Genomic DNA, 16032 nt, shown 5'->3' with positions numbered 1-16032 from the left:
TAGACGTCATTTATATGGACTTCAGCAAGGCACTTGATAAGGTTCCATATGATATGCTACTGCGGAAGGTTAGTTTTAGTTAATTTTTAGTTTAGTTTATTGTCACGATGTACAGTGAAAAGCTTTTGTTGCATGCTGTCCAATCAAGGGATTACGAAGGGGAAATTATGCTTGACTAATCTTCTGGAATTTTTTGAGGATGTAACTAGGAAAATGGACATGGGAGAGCCAGTGGATGTAGTGTACCTGGACTTTCAGAAAGCATTTGATAAGGTCCCACATGGGAGATTAGTGGGCAAAATTAGGGCACATGGTATTGGGGGTAGAGTGCTGACGTGGATAGAAAATTGGTTGGCAAACTTGAGCAGGACAAACCCCCATGGTCACCTGTGGGCAGACAGTGTTAGTGTACCGGGGCTGAATTTTCTTGACAGTCCCTTTTTGGAATAACCGTTGCTGCCTGCACTTTTTGTGGGATTGTACTGTGCAGTAAGTTAGGGAGGTGCAGGAAGCAAGTTCCAAGATTCATACCTAGTAACGATGAATGAGCAACAGTACATTTCCCAGTCAGGCTAGGGGGGAGACCTGGAGGTGGTGATGTCTCCCTGCTGGTGGAAGTGCTGGGTTGGGGGAGGTGGGACCAGAGTACCCTGGGTGAGTATCTACAGTACATTTTGTGGACAGTACACACTGCAGCCACTAAGCGCTGGTGGTGAGCAGCCTCTGAGACATCAGGTGAGCCACTCACTTTCCGCAGTCACGGTGTTTTCATGGCTGGTCCAGTTGACTTTCAGATTAAAGGTGATGATGGTGGCGATGACTAAGCATTGGAAACCAATGAATATCAAGGGTTAGACTTTGGAGCCTGCCTTTGAATAAATGCAAACATACGTGGCATTTATGGGAAGAAAAACAGATAAGTGTTGAAGGTCGTCATTGCCTGCCTCTTGCGTGGTGTGAATGTTATTTGCCACTTATCAGCCCGTGCCTGAATGTTTTCTGGGTCCTGCTGCATGCAGACACAGGCTGTTCACTCACTGAGAAGTTGTGAATGGAACTGAACATTATGCAATCATCAATGAACATCCCCACTTCTGACCTTGGGATGGAAGGAAGTTCATTGATGAAGCAGCTGAAGATGGTTGGGCCTGGGACACTGCCCTGAGGAACTCCTGCAGTGATATCCTGGGGATGGAATGAGTGAGTTCTGACACCCAGAACCTTTGTGATATGCGATTCCCAAAATTTGTGTGCTTTCCCCTTGATGACATACATTAACAGATCCACCTTAAATAGGTACATGTATGAAATGAGTATTTCCAGAGAAATGAGACAAAAGTCTTTAATAAATCAATTACTTTGTTACATTAATTATTATAATGGAAATCCAGTCATTATATACATAAACACAGATGAATTATTGTTAATAATATACGGGGTCCAATTCCATCTCTGATGGCCGCAACCAATCTCCCTTATACTCAATCAGGCAGCAGAATGATGCCAGTAAGATCCTGGATCGTGGGACTGGGGTTGAATTTAGTGTCAACATTAATCACCGGTGTTGACAAGGCAGCGAGGCAAACCTTGCTCAACAGTGTGCTGAAGAAGTGGTCCGTGGTTGGTCTTGATGATGTTATCCTGCCCAACAAAGGGAAGGCAAGGAAGGGGAGCAGCAGGTAAACCATGATTGGGAGAGGGCATTTAATTAGTTCGCGGAAAGGTGGTTTGGAGGATGGGGAGAGACCCCCCACCCGAGGGACTCCACTCAAACCCACTGCTCATCCCATCATCCAATCCCTTACAGCAGGGGTTACACACATATTGAAGCTCCCTCTTCACTGTCCGGTCACCCCACAATTCAAGTGGGCTCAGCAAGCTCCACATGAGCCAAGCTGTGACCCAAACTGGCTGGGCTGTCACATGACCATGCACTGCTCACTCCCCAATGCCGCGTTCCCTGATAAGTTCCCACCGTCAAAGTCGAAGTTCAGTCCAGGAGGCTGATGGAGGTATGGGGAGGAGGAAACAAAAATAGGTTTAAACATCATGGAAACTGGCAGCTGAAACCCATTCCCAACCCATCTTATACCCGAGGTTGCACACAGGATGAAGCCCCCCCTTCATTGTCCCATCACACACTCCCAGGGCACAGGTTAGACACAGAGTGAAACTCTCACAGTCGGATGCAGATTGGCACTGCTCCAACGGCTGGGAGGTTTTAAAGTAACTTTTTAAAGGTTTTGTCGAAGGAAGAAGGACCGAAGCAGTGAGACTTCGAGGTTTGACATAATGTCGGACTGTGGGGACTTTTTAAAAGGATTTCTCCATTTAGTGAGGAATTACAGCGTTTTTCTGGATTGGCAGTGGCTAGCAGATTGCCAATTGTACCTGGAGACTGGGAGTCAGAAGAAAATGGTGTTTGTGTTTTCCAACATCGAAAACCTGCTCCCATACTGTTTTGCGCAGACCAGGTCGCCTGGGCATAAAGGAAGAGAAGGTACTTTTGGTATCCGGCAGTTTTTTGAGGCTTGGAAGACCTGGGAAAAGCCTCCCAATGCTGCTCTCAGCAGAGAAGATAAGCGTAGGCGTTTCCCTTGCTCAGCTGGAGAGAACTGCTTCTGCTGCTCTTTTGGACTGATTCTGCTTTTAAACTGAGACTGTTGCTGTTTCTGGTTCTGGTTTGTACCCGTCAGGATTGCGGCAACTCGGGAGCTACGCAGCTGCGGCTTCGGGGTCACTCGAGGAGCCTTACGTTGACCTGGGTGGGGGATCACATATACGGGATCAAAGTCCAAACGGGTACCGGTGGACCAAGGAGGCAATAGCATTGGGTCAACACGATCTCTTTCAGAAGAACGTGATTGCCTCTTCTGAGATTTGAGGTGGGAAAATGTGATTTATTTTAATGTCACAGTAGGAGGTGGCCCTAGAATTGGAGAAGGGGCTCACAGTGGGTGGGATCTTTTTACCGGTGGAACCATGGGTGCCTCACGCGAGCTGGGTTCTCCTGCGTTACGTTCCCACTTTCATCCGGGATACGTTCCTTCTTCCACACCTGGCAAAGCTAGGGGATGTGCGGTCAAGGCTGACTCAGCTTATGCAGCCCTGGCGCGATCCGCGTCTTAAAGGGATCCTGAGTTTTAAGAGACGGGTGTTTATGAATGTGGGAATGGAGTCCTGCGGCCCAGGAAAGCATTGCTGGCCCCTCCGGGGCTGCCGGTTCCACAGCAGCCCAGTGCAGCACTGCTCCCTCACCCCTACGTCCTGTACCTGCGTCGGCGGATGTCGGTGAAGTGCGGGGGGGGGGGGGGGGGGGGGGGTTGGGATGGCAGACGCAGATGGGGAAGAAAGCAAAAAATAACAAACACCTTTGGGCGAGTCTCCCTGCAGCAGACGAGCCCACGCTCACTCCTGAGCCTCCCCAAAGGTGACTGTTGACCCCGGAGTCAAAATGGTCCAAAAGGCATCTGGTGAGGTCGAACAGGGAGATGGGAAGGTTCAGCAAGGGGTTGGAGAGGCTGAACAAAGAGCTGGAGAACAGGTAGCTGGTGGTGTGGAGGCGGAGGAAGAGGGATGCTGTAACTGCGAGGGTGGCCGGTCCTCACCCTTTCACGGTGGGTACCGAGGAGAGGCGTGTGCTCGGAACGATTCCGACCAAGCTTACCCCCGCTCCGTCAGAATTGCTCATCTTTCCTGGGAGCCGACCCTACACAATATGAGCCACCTTTCCGGGGATACCCAGCGTGCCGTTCCATGACGCAGAAAGACGTTTACTGTACAGGTCACTCCTGCACACTCTATGCTTCCTCACCCTCGTCTTCCGTCCGGACATGCCCTGGCGGTCTGTGTTACCACCTGACGGCTGGAGCAGTCCCCAGTGGAGGTCTCTCCACAAGGGAGTCCTCCCCCTTTACATCGGGGACTTGGGGTGGAGAGTGTTGCACAGAACTGCAGTGGGTTTTAAGGATAAGGGGGAAATCTTTTAGGACCGAGATGAGAAAAACATTTTTCACACAGAGACTGGTGAATCTCTGGAATTCTCTGCCACAGAAGGTAGTTGAGGCCAGTTCATTGGCTATATGTAAGAGGGAGTTAGATGTGACCCTTGTGGCTAAAGGTATCAGGGGGTATGGAGAGAAGGCAGGTACAGGATACGGAGTTGGATGATCAGCCATGATCATATTGAATGGCGGTGCAAGCTCGAAGGGCCGAATGGCCAACTCCTGCACCTATTTTCTATGTTTCTATGTGTAACATATATTTAAGTCAGTTCACAGACTCGGCAGCGCTTGTAACTTCTGCGGCGAGAAAGAGACCGTGTTCCACGTGTATATGGAGTGTGAGGTTGCAGCCCCTGTACGAATATCTGAAGGGGCTACTCCTCAAGGTTTGATTGCATTTTAGTCCCACGATTTTGGTATTTGGGCACAAGGCAGGGAGTGTGGAAGGTCGATCGGGAGGGTAGTGATCGCCTTGTCGGTCTGCTCCTGGGCCTGGCCAAATGACCATTCGCAGGTCCAGGCAGCAGGTAGTTGATGGTCACAACAGAGTTGACTGACGGGCCTAAGTCCATGCTCGCGTGTCCATGGAGAGGGAACACACGGTGTCCACAGGGACTCTGGAGGCCATCCGTGAACGCTGTCCGCCGTGGGGGGGGTCGAGATAAGGATGCCACTGCTGTATTATAATGATTGCCTGATGCAATGTGACTATTGAATGTTTTTGTGCCTTCTAGAACACTGTAATAAGCAATTATTGAATAAAATCCTTGGAAGGAAAAAAAAAAAATGAAGCTCCCTCTGCACTGTCCTGTCACACGCTCCCAGAGCATAGGGTCAGATAGTGACAATCCCTCTACACTGTCCCTCATATTCTTCTGGAGCACAGCTTAGACATGGAGTGAACTCCTTCTAACACACACATAGCCCCAGAGCATAGGGTAGACAGATGTGATACTCCCTCCACTGTCCTGTCATACCCTTCCAGGGCAAGGGTTCGACTCCCCCTACAATTTTCGCCAGCGAAGTGTGTGAGGGTATTTTGATTGCCGGTACATCTAAATGGTCGGACAAGTGTGGGTTTTGCACTCACCGTTTCAGCCAGCTCCTTGGGAGGCACTCCAAGATCCTGCAGCTGTAAACCCAATGAGGGGGTAAAGGTGAGGGGTAAGAGTGAGAGGGTGAAGATTGCAGGGGGGAGGGGGGGGGGGTGAGAGGAAGAGCAAACAAATAAGAAATTAAAAAAAAAACAGGAATGGGGAAACAATTGCAGAGGAAGAAAGGGCAGGAATAAGCAGTGGGGTAGGATGAGTGCAGAGTGCAGGAACATAGAATGGAGAGGATAGAAGGATGGAGAGGATAGAAGGTTGGGAGAGTGGGAGGGATGGAGAGACACAAGAGAGCAGTTATATTTCAGTTGCCTGTTTTGCTGATATTCAGTTCAGTTAGTTACAATGCTGTGTCGATTCCCTCAGTCCAGATGGAGGTCTCGGGGGGCCATGACTGGCAGCGGCCTCCTCAAGGGTCCGAGACAGGGACGGACACATACAAGAAGGGCAGGGGTGTGGACGTTTGTGTGGGGGGCAGCAAATTTCAGTTATTGGGCAGCATGGCTGCCAGTGCAGGGGAGCACATCGGTGGAATTGAGGAATGATTTGAGTTTAGTTTTGAGATACAGCGCGGAAACAGGCCCTTCGGCCCACCGAGTCCGTGACAACCATTGATCCACGCACATTAAACCTATCCTACACACACTGGGAACAAATTACATTTTACTCCAAGCCAATTAACCTACAAACCTGTATGTTTATAATGTAAGAGGAAATGGAAGATCTCAGAGAAAATCCACAGAGGTTACGGGGAGAACGTACAAATTCCGTGCAGACAGCACCCGTGGTGGGGATCGAACCCGGGTCTCTGGCGCTGTAAGGCAGCAGCTCTACCGCTGCGCCACCGTGCTGGTGGGATACATCAATCAGCAAGTAGATGGGAATTAGAGGTAGGGAAGGGCATAGGGGCTACAGGGGGTGCAAAGAAAGGGAAGGGTGGTCGGGCTTACAGAGAATGGGACGAGCATTCAGGCTGAAGAGGCTTACAGAGATAGAGAGGGTTATAGAGGCTCACACATCCAAAACGTGGCAGGAGCAAATGGGAGGAGACAGGGATGGAAGATTATCCGGGACTATCCCTCTGCAGCTTTTCCCCATTTCAGTTGAAATAAGGTTGTCAGCTCCATCCCAAGCATCCAATGTCAAGTTGAGGAGGGCACCAAATCCCTGCACTCTCTTCACTTTTTTTTTTTTGAGGCCAACAATCCACAGTGGGCTAGTCAGCCGGGCAGGCATATGGCAAGTGCAGTTTAATGCATCAAAGTGTGATCCAGTGGGATTTGAGGGCAGTGGGAAGAGATGGAGAGGGAGGCGGTGTTCCACAAGTGGACTGCGCCGTGAGCAAAGGGGCAAGGATTTAATTGGTTTAACCACACAGAATGGGAGGGGGCTCAAGCGAAAATGTTTCATTCAGAGACCAGTTCAGATTTTCCAGCCTCTACACTCTTGCTATTGAGGGAGTGCAGCGTAGGTTCACGAGGTTAATTCCCAGGATGGTGGGACTGTCAAATGTTGATAGAATTGAGCGGATGGGCTTGAATACTCCGGAATTTAGAACGATGAGAGGGGATCTTATTGAAACATATAAGATTATTAAGGGATTGGACACGCTAGAGGCAGGAAACATGTTCCCGATGTTGGGGGAGTCCAGAACCAGGGGCCACAGTTTAAGAATAAGGGGTAGGCCATTTAGAACGGAGATGAGGAAAAACTTTATTACCCAGAGAGTTGTGAATCTGTGGAATTCTCTGCCTCGGAAGGCAGTGGAGGCCAATTCTCTGGATGCTTTCAAGAGAGAGTTAGATAGAGCTCTTAAAGATAGCGGAGTCAGGGGATATGGTGAGAAGGCAGGAACGGGGTACTGATTGTGAATGATCAGCCATGATCACAGTGAATGGCGGTGCTGGCTCGAAGGGCCGAATGGCCTACTCCTGCACCTATTGTCTATTGTCCTCCCCTTCCTCCGTTCAGATCAACCCTTTACCAGCGTTCCAAATATGTCAGCTTTCGCCAGCCCATACTCAAACCACAGTTTCATCTCTGCACTGCTCAACTGCAGGAAGCAGTTCTGGTTGTGCTGGATCCGAGTGCTGAATCCTTAGAACGTTGCAGGGTGGGATGGTGGATAATTTATTTATTTCTCAGAATTTGGACATTGCTGTCAATGCCAACATTGATTGTTCCGTTGTGGGGGTTGGGGCGAAGAGGAGCTTGCATTGTGACCCACTGCAGTCCCTCTGTAAAATTTCTCCCACAGTTCTGTGGGAGGCGGGGGGTTCCACAAAATACAGAGTGATGATGAAGAAGCAGTGATTTTTCCCAGTCAGGATGTGGGACATAGAGAAGAACGTGCAGGCAGTTGCCCTGCACCCGCTGCCCATCTCGTCTTTAGTGGTGGATGGAGCCGTCTGGATGAGTATTTGCAGAGCATTTTGTAAATGGTAAACAGTGCAGCTACTGTGGTAGAGGGAGGGCATGTTCAGCACAGCAGAGGTTCAGGCAGAGTTTCAAGAGCTGGATGCAGCGTTCGAGAGGTGCATATGGAGCCGATTAAGCAGCTGTTTTGTTCCGGTTGTTGACGAGCTATTCGAGAGTTTTTTGAAGCCATTCTCTCCCAGGGGAGAGTGGAGAGTGTTTTATCATACTACTGACATGCCCTGTAGATGGTGTCAGGAAAAGAATCAATCCAACAGGAGACCCAAGCTCTGATCTGTGTCTGGTCCAGTAGAGTTTCTAGTTAGTGGTGACCCGATTTTGCTGGTGAGGGACTGGGCGATGGGAATGCCACTAGCCATCTGGTGTGTGTGTCCGGCTGGGCAGAGTCCTCCCCTACCCTACTCACCTGCTGCATGAGGTCCAGGATGGTCTCAAAGCGGGCGTTCCGCCTGCCTTCCGGCTCCCCGTCCGTCTCTGCCTCGAACTCCGTGCAAATCCTTTCCATCAGCCGGTGCTGCTGCTCGTACCTCCGTAGCTCCTCTGCTGGCAGTGAGTTGCGATGTGCCTCCAGCCAATCGGGGTACTGGAAGAGAGGCAGCGCATTGCAAGGGTCAGGGGTTTAGGAGAATGACACAGTCCAACGTAATTGTGTGAGAAATAAGAGCAGGCCAATCGGCCCCTCTAGTCTCCCCCAGCACCAGCATGGCTGATCCAAATCTTGGCCTCAGATCCACAACCCAGCTTTATCCACATTCCCATCTTGTTCAAAACACCATCATTGTTCGGCTAGAATGCACTCACTCAGTGACTCCACAGCTCTCCCAGCATCCAACCTGTCAGTCCCCACCACCCCACCTCCAAATCTTGCCCATTTAAGATCACCTTTCATTTAAGCGCCTTGAGTATTAGAAAGGCGCTATATAAATCCCATCCATTATTATTTTCTAAATTCTGAAGAGTAGTGGTCCGACCCACTAAACCTCTCTTCACAAATCTACCATGCTGAATCCAGACAACGCTTCAAGCTGAAGAAAGGTTCCAACCTGAAACCTTGGCTATCTGTTTTCCTGCACACAAAAGTCGGACTACAAAATTGTCCTAATGTTCCCAAAACTGAATTTGTTACATCTGAATGGAGGCAGTATACGAAACAAGGTGAATGAACTCATAGCAGGTAGAAATTGGCAGGTACAAAGCGATGGGCTTCACAAAGTTGTGGCTGAAAGAGGATAAAAGCTGGGAACTGAATATCCACGGAGACAGGCAGGTGGGTAGAGGGGGTGGGGTGGGCTGGCACTGTTGGTAAGGAATGAAATCCAATCCTAAGCAAGAATCGACATAGGATCAGAAGATGTTGAATCCTAGCGGGAAAAGCCAAGGAACTGCAAGAGTAAAAAGATCCTGTTGGGTCAAATACAGGTCTCAGAATAGAAGTCAGCATGTAGAGCTCAAATTACACCAGGAAATTAAAAATGCATGTAAGAAAGACAATGTTTACAATAGCCATGGGGGATTTCAATATGTAAGTAGGCTGGGAAAATCAGGTTGGTACCAGATGCCATGAGGAATTTGTAGAATGCCAATGAAATGGCTTCTTAGAGCAACTCATGGTTGAGTTCACTAAGGAAAAGGCAATTGTACAATGAACCAGACTTGATTAGGAATCTTAAGGTGAATCTTAGGAGCCAATGATCATAACAATTCAACCCTCAGTTCAAGAGCGAGGAGCTGAAATCAGATGTATTGGCATTACTGTTCAGGAGGGGGAAAAAATGAAATATGAAGATAAGCTGGCCAATAATGCAAAAGAGGAAAATAAAAGATTTTTCAGATATATAAAAAGTAAAAGAGGCAAAAGTGGACATTGGACCACTGGGAAATGACACTGGAGAAGTAGTAAAGGGGAACAAACAAATGGTGGATAAACTGAATACATTTTTTGCGTCAGTCTTCACAGTGGAAGACACCAGCAATGTGCCAGAAATTCAAGAGTCAGGGGCAAAAGTGAATGCCATCGTTATTACTGAGGAGAAGGTGCTTGGAAAGCTGAAAGGTCTAAAGGTGGGTGTCATCTAGACCAGATGGAAGATACCTTGGGGTTCTCAAAGAGGTCAGAAGGATGAGGGCGGGTCTCATTTAATCCTACTGGATAATGAAAAGGTCTAGATAGAGTGGACATGGAAAGGATGTCTCCTGGAGTGGGAGTCTAAAACTCAGAATGGAGATGAGGATTTGTTTTTTAGCCAGAGGGTGGTGAGTCTGGAATTCATTTCCACAGATGGCGGTGGAGGCCAGGACCGGGTATGTTTAAAGCGGAGACAGACGAGTTCTTGATTCATAAGGGCATCAAAGGTTACGAGGAGAAAGCAGGAGAATGAGGTTGAGAGGGTAAAATAGATTAGCCATGATTGAATGGCATGGTAGACTCGATAGGCTCAATGGCCTAATTCTGCTCCTATTTCCTTAGTCATAATGTGGAAACATTTATCAACTACCTTAGTGGGAAATAAGTTACAAAGGTGTAGTGTTTTCCAAGAAATACGAGGCTGCAAGGTGCCGGGTAAATGGAAAGATCCGGGTGACCCTGTGCACACCTGGCGGAAAGGCTATGAGCAAGTACAATGGATAAGCACAGCAAAAGGTACATTGGCCGTTTCCACAAAAGGATCTGAGTATAGGCGGCACCCTGCTCCAACTGTACTGTGCCCTGGGGATACTACACCTCGATATCGTGGACGCTAATGATAGTATCATGGAACAGTTATAGCAGTGGAAGTCAGTAGGCTCATTGCTGCCATGCAAGCTCTCTACCATAGCAGAACAAGCAGGGTGGTGTGATTGTTGGAATTAGCAGACGGAGCGTCATGGATGGATGGATGGACAGAAGCAGAACCTTGTCATCTTATAGTGGGATCTTCTGTGCTCAGGTGCCTGCTTCCCCCCCCCGCTGACCCCCAAGCCTTGGCCCATCACCTACCTTGACCACAATTTCCTTCACGGACGGGTAGAGCACCTCCTTGGACAGCAGGCTTTGCACAATGTCCTGCATGATGGGGGCGAGGCCTGCCTCCGTCTCTCCCGGCACCCCGCTCGGTCCCATGCCCAGCCCGTCCATGGCCTGACTCAGCTCCTCCTCAGACATCTCCGGACTCTGCTGCAGAGGCACACACAGGGAGTTAGGGTGTGTACGCAAAGTTGGGGTGGGAGCAGGAAGGGGAGAGACATAACAGTAAATGGGGTCAGAGAATTACAGTGGGCATGCGACAAGGGATAGAGAGAAAATAACAGAGTTGCAAGAGAGTCACAATCAGATAGACGTACGGAGGGATACGAGGTCAGAGAGAGAAATAGACACACGCACACACAGGTCAGAGAGAGAATTACAGAGATGCCGGAATCACAAAGGGGTGCAAAGTCAGATAGTTATAGAGCAGCACATTGAGAGAGAGAGAGAGAGAGAGAGAGAGAGAGAGAGAGAAACACATGCACATTGGTGTGCCAGGTCAGTTACCTCACAAGGTAGCAAAGTGTCAAGGAGAGGATAATTTGACAGTAAGTTACCTGTAAGTCACTTGCATTCTTAGCCAATCCCGTCAATGTTTGCTGTAAGCAGGAAGTAAATTCTTGCTGCGAAGCTGGATCACTTCCTGTCATGTCAGAAAAGATCAAAGATAATGGAAGTAAAATCATCAAACCACAGATGGGGTAGAGTAGGGCAGGGCATGGGGAGTAATCATAGTGTGATGTCAGGAAGGAAAAACCAAGGATCCATGAACCTGTCTTCATCCACAGGTCAAGAGTGAGCAGATTAAGTTATTGGGCATGCACATCTGTGAAGCACTGTCGTGGGCACAGCACATTGATGCAAGAAAGCTCATCAACTTTCTATCCCTCTGCAGAGCGAGGAGATATGGCTAGTCGCTGAATACTTTTATGGAACTTCTAGCGGTGTGCGAGAGGGAGCACTTTGACAGTTACTTACTCGACTTGACAAGTGGGCAATGGTTTAACGGAGATCAAAGGCGGATTTTTTTCCCCGCAGAGGGTGGTTGGCATCTGGAAAGCACTGCCCTAATGCTCTAATAAACATCTAAACAAGTACTTGAATTACCAGGGAATGATGACTATGCACCAAGAGCTGGTAAATAGGATTAGTACAGATGGGCAAGAGTTACAAAGCACAAAAATAAGCCTTTCAGCCCATACTAATCCATTGATATATATTAGATAATTAATAATGAGCACGGACTTGACGGGCCATAGGACCTGGTTCTGTGCTGCCCATGAGAAACATTTCAGGCAAAGACCTTTCATGGCAATTGGAAAAGTTGGAAGATGACCTGTGTTTGAAATTGAAGGGATGAGGGAGAGAAGGGAAACTTCTGTGACAGGGTGACGACCACCAGAGACAGAGTGACACAAGTCGTGCTGGGGAAGAGAGGGGTGGGGAAGGCCTGCTAATCACAGCCGATCAGTATCAAATTGATACTGTATATAGAGGGAGGGAATAAGGCAGAGGGCAGGGAAAGCAATGACTGAGCTGAGAGACAGAGAACACTGAAGTGACTGGACATACCCAGCAGGTCAAGTTAGAATTAACATTGGAACTTCATCGGAACCAGCCAGAAACTGGGTGCTTATCAGAAATTGTCGAATTCAATGCTGAGCTCTGAATGAAATAACATGAAATGACCTGGTATTCCTTGAGTTTGTGTTGAGCCTCACAGGAAGTGATAGGAAGTGTCACGGCGAGGGTGGGAAGAAAAATCCATGTGACAGGCAACTGGAAGCACAGGGATGGCCCTGTGGACTGAACACAGATGCTCTGCAAAGCAGTCACCCAATCTCCATATTTGTCTGGGGCAGGGAAACTCATATTGTGAACACAGGATATAGTACATTAGATTGAAGAATGCACAAGCAAATTGCTGCTTCACCTGGCAGGAAGTGTTTGGGTACCCGGATTGGGATGGGAAGAGTTGAAGGAGCCTGGGATGGGAAGAGCTGTAGCAGCATGGCAGAGCACCGTGAGAAGGGGTTTGATTGGTGGAGATGGAACAGTTATCCAGTGGATAAAGTGGATAGGTTATCCAGGCCTTTGGGAGTGCTGAAACAAGAGAGGAGGGGACAGTGGTGGAATCTTATCCAAGCTGGCAGGAATTACAAAGGGCAATGTATTGAATATAGAGGCTGATGAGATGGGACGTGGTCATATTCTTGCTCTGGGTGGAAGTAGAATTGCAGGAAATAGAGGAGACATGGCAGAAGACCCTGTCGGCTGTGATGGAGAGGAGCTGCAAAGCAAAGAGGAAGCGCTAGTGTGGAAAGCATCACCCCCACGACAGATCTATAAGGGCAGAGGTACTGGGAGATAGGGGATGGGTTTTTAAGAGAAAATTTGGTATGGGAACACAAAAGACTGCAGACCCTGGAATTTGGAGCAAGATAAAAAGCTGCTGGAGGAAATTAGTGGGAGAAGCAGAATATGTGGAGGGAAAGGAATTGTCCTGACGCAAGGCCTCGACCCAAAACATCAACAATTCCAGCGACTCTATTTTCTTAGAAGTTTAAAAAGATTCGGCAAATTACTGACTATGCTGCAAGCCTGTACCGATGTACTGTAGAAAGTATCCTGACTGGTTGCATCAAGGGCTGGTATAGTAAATTAAAAAACACATGGATAATTGGCTGCAGTGAATGGTCCAGCATGTGCACTGGCCTCTTCATCATTGAAAGCCTCAAAACTTTTGCATATTCATGTGTTTATCTAAATTCCTCTTGAACGCCACTATTGTATCTTCCATTCGCCACCACCCCTGGCAGCGTGTCACTTTCTGTGTAAAGAGCTTACCCCACGCATCTCTTTGAAACTCTCCCTCTCTCACCTTAAAACTCCACTCTGGAAAAAATAGATTCTGACTGTCTATGCTATCTATACTGCTCATAACTTTATAAACTTCTATCAGGTTTTCCCTCAACTGCCAACCTTACCTTATAGCAAATATCCTCTAATCCAGGTATCATCCTGATAAACATCTTCTACACCCTCTCCAAAGCATCTACATCCTTCCTGTAATGGGGCAACCAGAGCATACAATACAGTGTGCGGCACCTCAGGGAAAGAGGTGTGCAAGCAGTCATAGGTTCAAGGGTCTGATAGCAATAGGGAAGAAGCTGATAAGTCTGGACATCCAGAACATTAAGCTTCTGTATCTTCTTCCAGAAGGTGGAATAGAGAAAGGGAATGGCCAAGGTGGAAGGTGGAAGATGCAGTATAAACAGGATAAATGTGAGGTTATCCACTTTGGTGGCAAGAATGGGAAGGCAGATTATTATCTGAATGGTGTCAGGTTAGGAAAAGGGGAAGTACAACGAGACCTGGGTGTCCTTGTACATCAGTCACTGAAAGTAAGCATGCAGGTACAACAGGCAATGAAGAAAGCTAATGGCATGTTGGCCTACATAACGAGAGGAGATGAGTATAGGAGCAAAGAGGTCCTTCTGCAGTTGTACAGGGCCCTGGTGAGACCATACCTGGAGTATTGTGTGGGGTTTTGCTCTCCTAATTTGAGGAGAGCAGCGTAAGGCATAATCATTTACTGCATGCAATCAACTTCCCTGCCTGTTTTATAATGACTGTGGCACCGAACCTGGTGGGGGCAGTCAGAGTGACAGTTACCGCAGCCTCTGAGCTCTCTCCGTCCAGGGTCACGTCAGAGCAAACAAAACTCACCGACCCTGCCTGCGACCTCAGACAGCTTGTGGAACTGTTCGACCAGCTGTGGCTCCTGGCCTGCCAACTCCCTCATCGCGTTGTCAAACTCTTCCGAGGCCTGAGCTGCTAGTTCCGAGTCAAAGAGCTCTTCGAAAAAGCGATCCTGCGCTGAGAAGAGAGGCTCCTGGTACACAGGAGAGAAGGTGATTTCACACTCCCAGGGTAGTGGTTAGATACAGCAGGAAGCTCCCTCGACAATGCCCCATCACACATTCCCAGGGATCAGGTTAGACAGCTTTGAGGAAGCTCCTTCAAACTGAAGTGTCCTGACCCGAAAAGTCATTTGTCCATTCCCTTCCCAGATTCTGTCTGATCTGCTGAGTTTCTCCAGAATTTAGTGTTTTGGATGTTAACCGGCCCAACAGTGTCTTGACAACAAAGCTTCACTTTGTGTCTAACCTGTGCCCTGGTAGTGTGTGATGGGACAGTGTCGAGGGAGCTTCATTTGTTGTCTAAAGAAAGGTGGCGACCCAAAACTTTGCCTGTCCATTCCCTCCCCAGAAACTGCCTGACCTGCTGAGTTCCTCCAGCACTTAGTGTTTTGATTTAACATTCCAGCATCTGCAGTTTTGTGTGAAATCAGGTCAATATTCATCTTTGGGTTTTACACTTACCGTAGTTGCCCCCCGTGGGGACTTTGGGGGCGCTGCTAGGGTTGGTGGAGTCGGCTGTGTAGCTGGATTGGGTTTGTCAAAATCATCGAGAGCACCTTAAACGAGAAAGTGGGAGAGGGAGAAAGAGTAGTTGTGACGGAGTCAAACAGCAGGTGGAAGTCGCCAGGTGAGTCCGACCCTCATTCACTGTCTTGCCCTCCTCCACCCTCAATCCCAACACTCTGCCACTGCCTACCAGGCCAAGGTCCCTCGCTACCCCTCTGCCTTTTCTCTCCACCCTCTGTTGATATCACAACGCAAGTGAACTCCGTCCTTAATGCTTGATCAACACCACTTCCACCACCTTCAGTTTAAATTCCATTTGGAATATTTTGGAGGACCAAGAAACCAAGAAGTTTTGGTCCAAGGCTTCCCCTGCCATAGCCTTTGATCTTCTCCCACCTGTCACACACCCCCACCCTGTTCAGTCTGAAGGGTCTCGACCCGAAACTTCACCCATTCCTTCTCTCCATAGATGCTGCCTCACCCACTGAGTTTCTCCAGCATTTTGTGTCAACCCCCTCCTCGTCAACCGCCTGAAGATCTATACAAGTTGACCCACTTCTACCGTCCCTTTTATTTTTTTATCCCTTTGACATTTCTTCCTTTAATTGTTTTCCCTCCCCCACTGTTCCTGCGATAGCCCCCACCCACCCCGCCATCTTGAATCCATTTTCCTTTCTGCTCCTGGCCCCTCCACCTGTGCTCACTCTCCAAAATCTCCTGAAGCTCCGGGTCTTCCTCGCCGCCCTCCGCCATCTTGCCCGCCTCTCTGATCCGCCCCTCTCCGGGCATCAGCTCGCACGCACGACGCCCATCGGCAGCAGCCCTACGCGTGACATCATCTCGCCAGCGCCGCCCTCGCCCCGCCTCGACTACCGCCCGGGAAAGGCCGCTCGGCCCGGCCTCCGCATGTTGGTCCCACGTATGAGCAGACCACTGGTCCTCTCGCCGCCACTCTCTCCTTTCCGACACGCGTCCAGCTCCCTGCAGACGTTACAACTAACCATTCGCCAAATCCCTCCTCTCGGCTTCGTCCCTGACCCCTCTGCCGACCA

The 16032-nt window shown here is 48.9% G+C and overlaps 1 protein-coding gene across 2 annotated transcripts; it reads right to left on the bottom strand.

The window, feature by feature from the left end:
* Nucleotides 1–1316: 1316 nt before the first annotated feature.
* pex19 (peroxisomal biogenesis factor 19) lies at nt 1317–15768 on the bottom strand. Of its 2 annotated transcripts, none has more exons than XM_033042647.1 (8): nt 15685–15768; nt 14936–15030; nt 14280–14445; nt 11108–11202; nt 10524–10700; nt 7953–8129; nt 5095–5136; nt 1317–2003 (listed from the first exon to the last, which is right to left on the bottom strand). In XM_033042647.1, exons 1-8 carry the CDS (start codon nt 15731–15733, stop codon nt 1920–1922), a joined length of 885 nt encoding a protein of 294 aa, XP_032898538.1. In that variant the 5' UTR covers nt 15734–15768; the 3' UTR covers nt 1317–1919. The 2 variants fall into 2 exon arrangements, with proteins under 2 accessions (XP_032898538.1, XP_032898539.1); XM_033042648.1 differs by having other exon boundaries at nt 11108–11193.
* Nucleotides 15769–16032: the final 264 nt, after the last annotated feature.

This window comes from Amblyraja radiata, chromosome 24 (assembly GCF_010909765.2).
Source record: "Amblyraja radiata isolate CabotCenter1 chromosome 24, sAmbRad1.1.pri, whole genome shotgun sequence".
NCBI lineage: Eukaryota > Metazoa > Chordata > Chondrichthyes > Rajiformes > Rajidae > Amblyraja > Amblyraja radiata.
The sequence above is the reverse complement of the archived record's forward strand: the minus strand, read 5'-3'. Positions and strand labels throughout refer to the sequence as shown.

Excerpts from the sequence above, each read along its gene's own strand:
- pex19 (XM_033042647.1), bottom strand. The coding sequence starts at position 15,733 with ATGGCGGAGGGCGGCGAGGAAGACCCGGAGCTTCAGGAGATTTTGGAG. Across the intron at positions 10,701-11,107 it reads AGAATGCAAGTGACTTACAG|CAGAGTCCGGAGATGTCTGA; the intron begins GTAACTTACTGT and ends GTGCCTCTGCAG. Across the intron at positions 2,004-5,094 it reads CCAAGGAGCTGGCTGAAACG|CCTCCTGGACTGAACTTCGA; the intron begins GTGAGTGCAAAA and ends TACCTCCATCAG.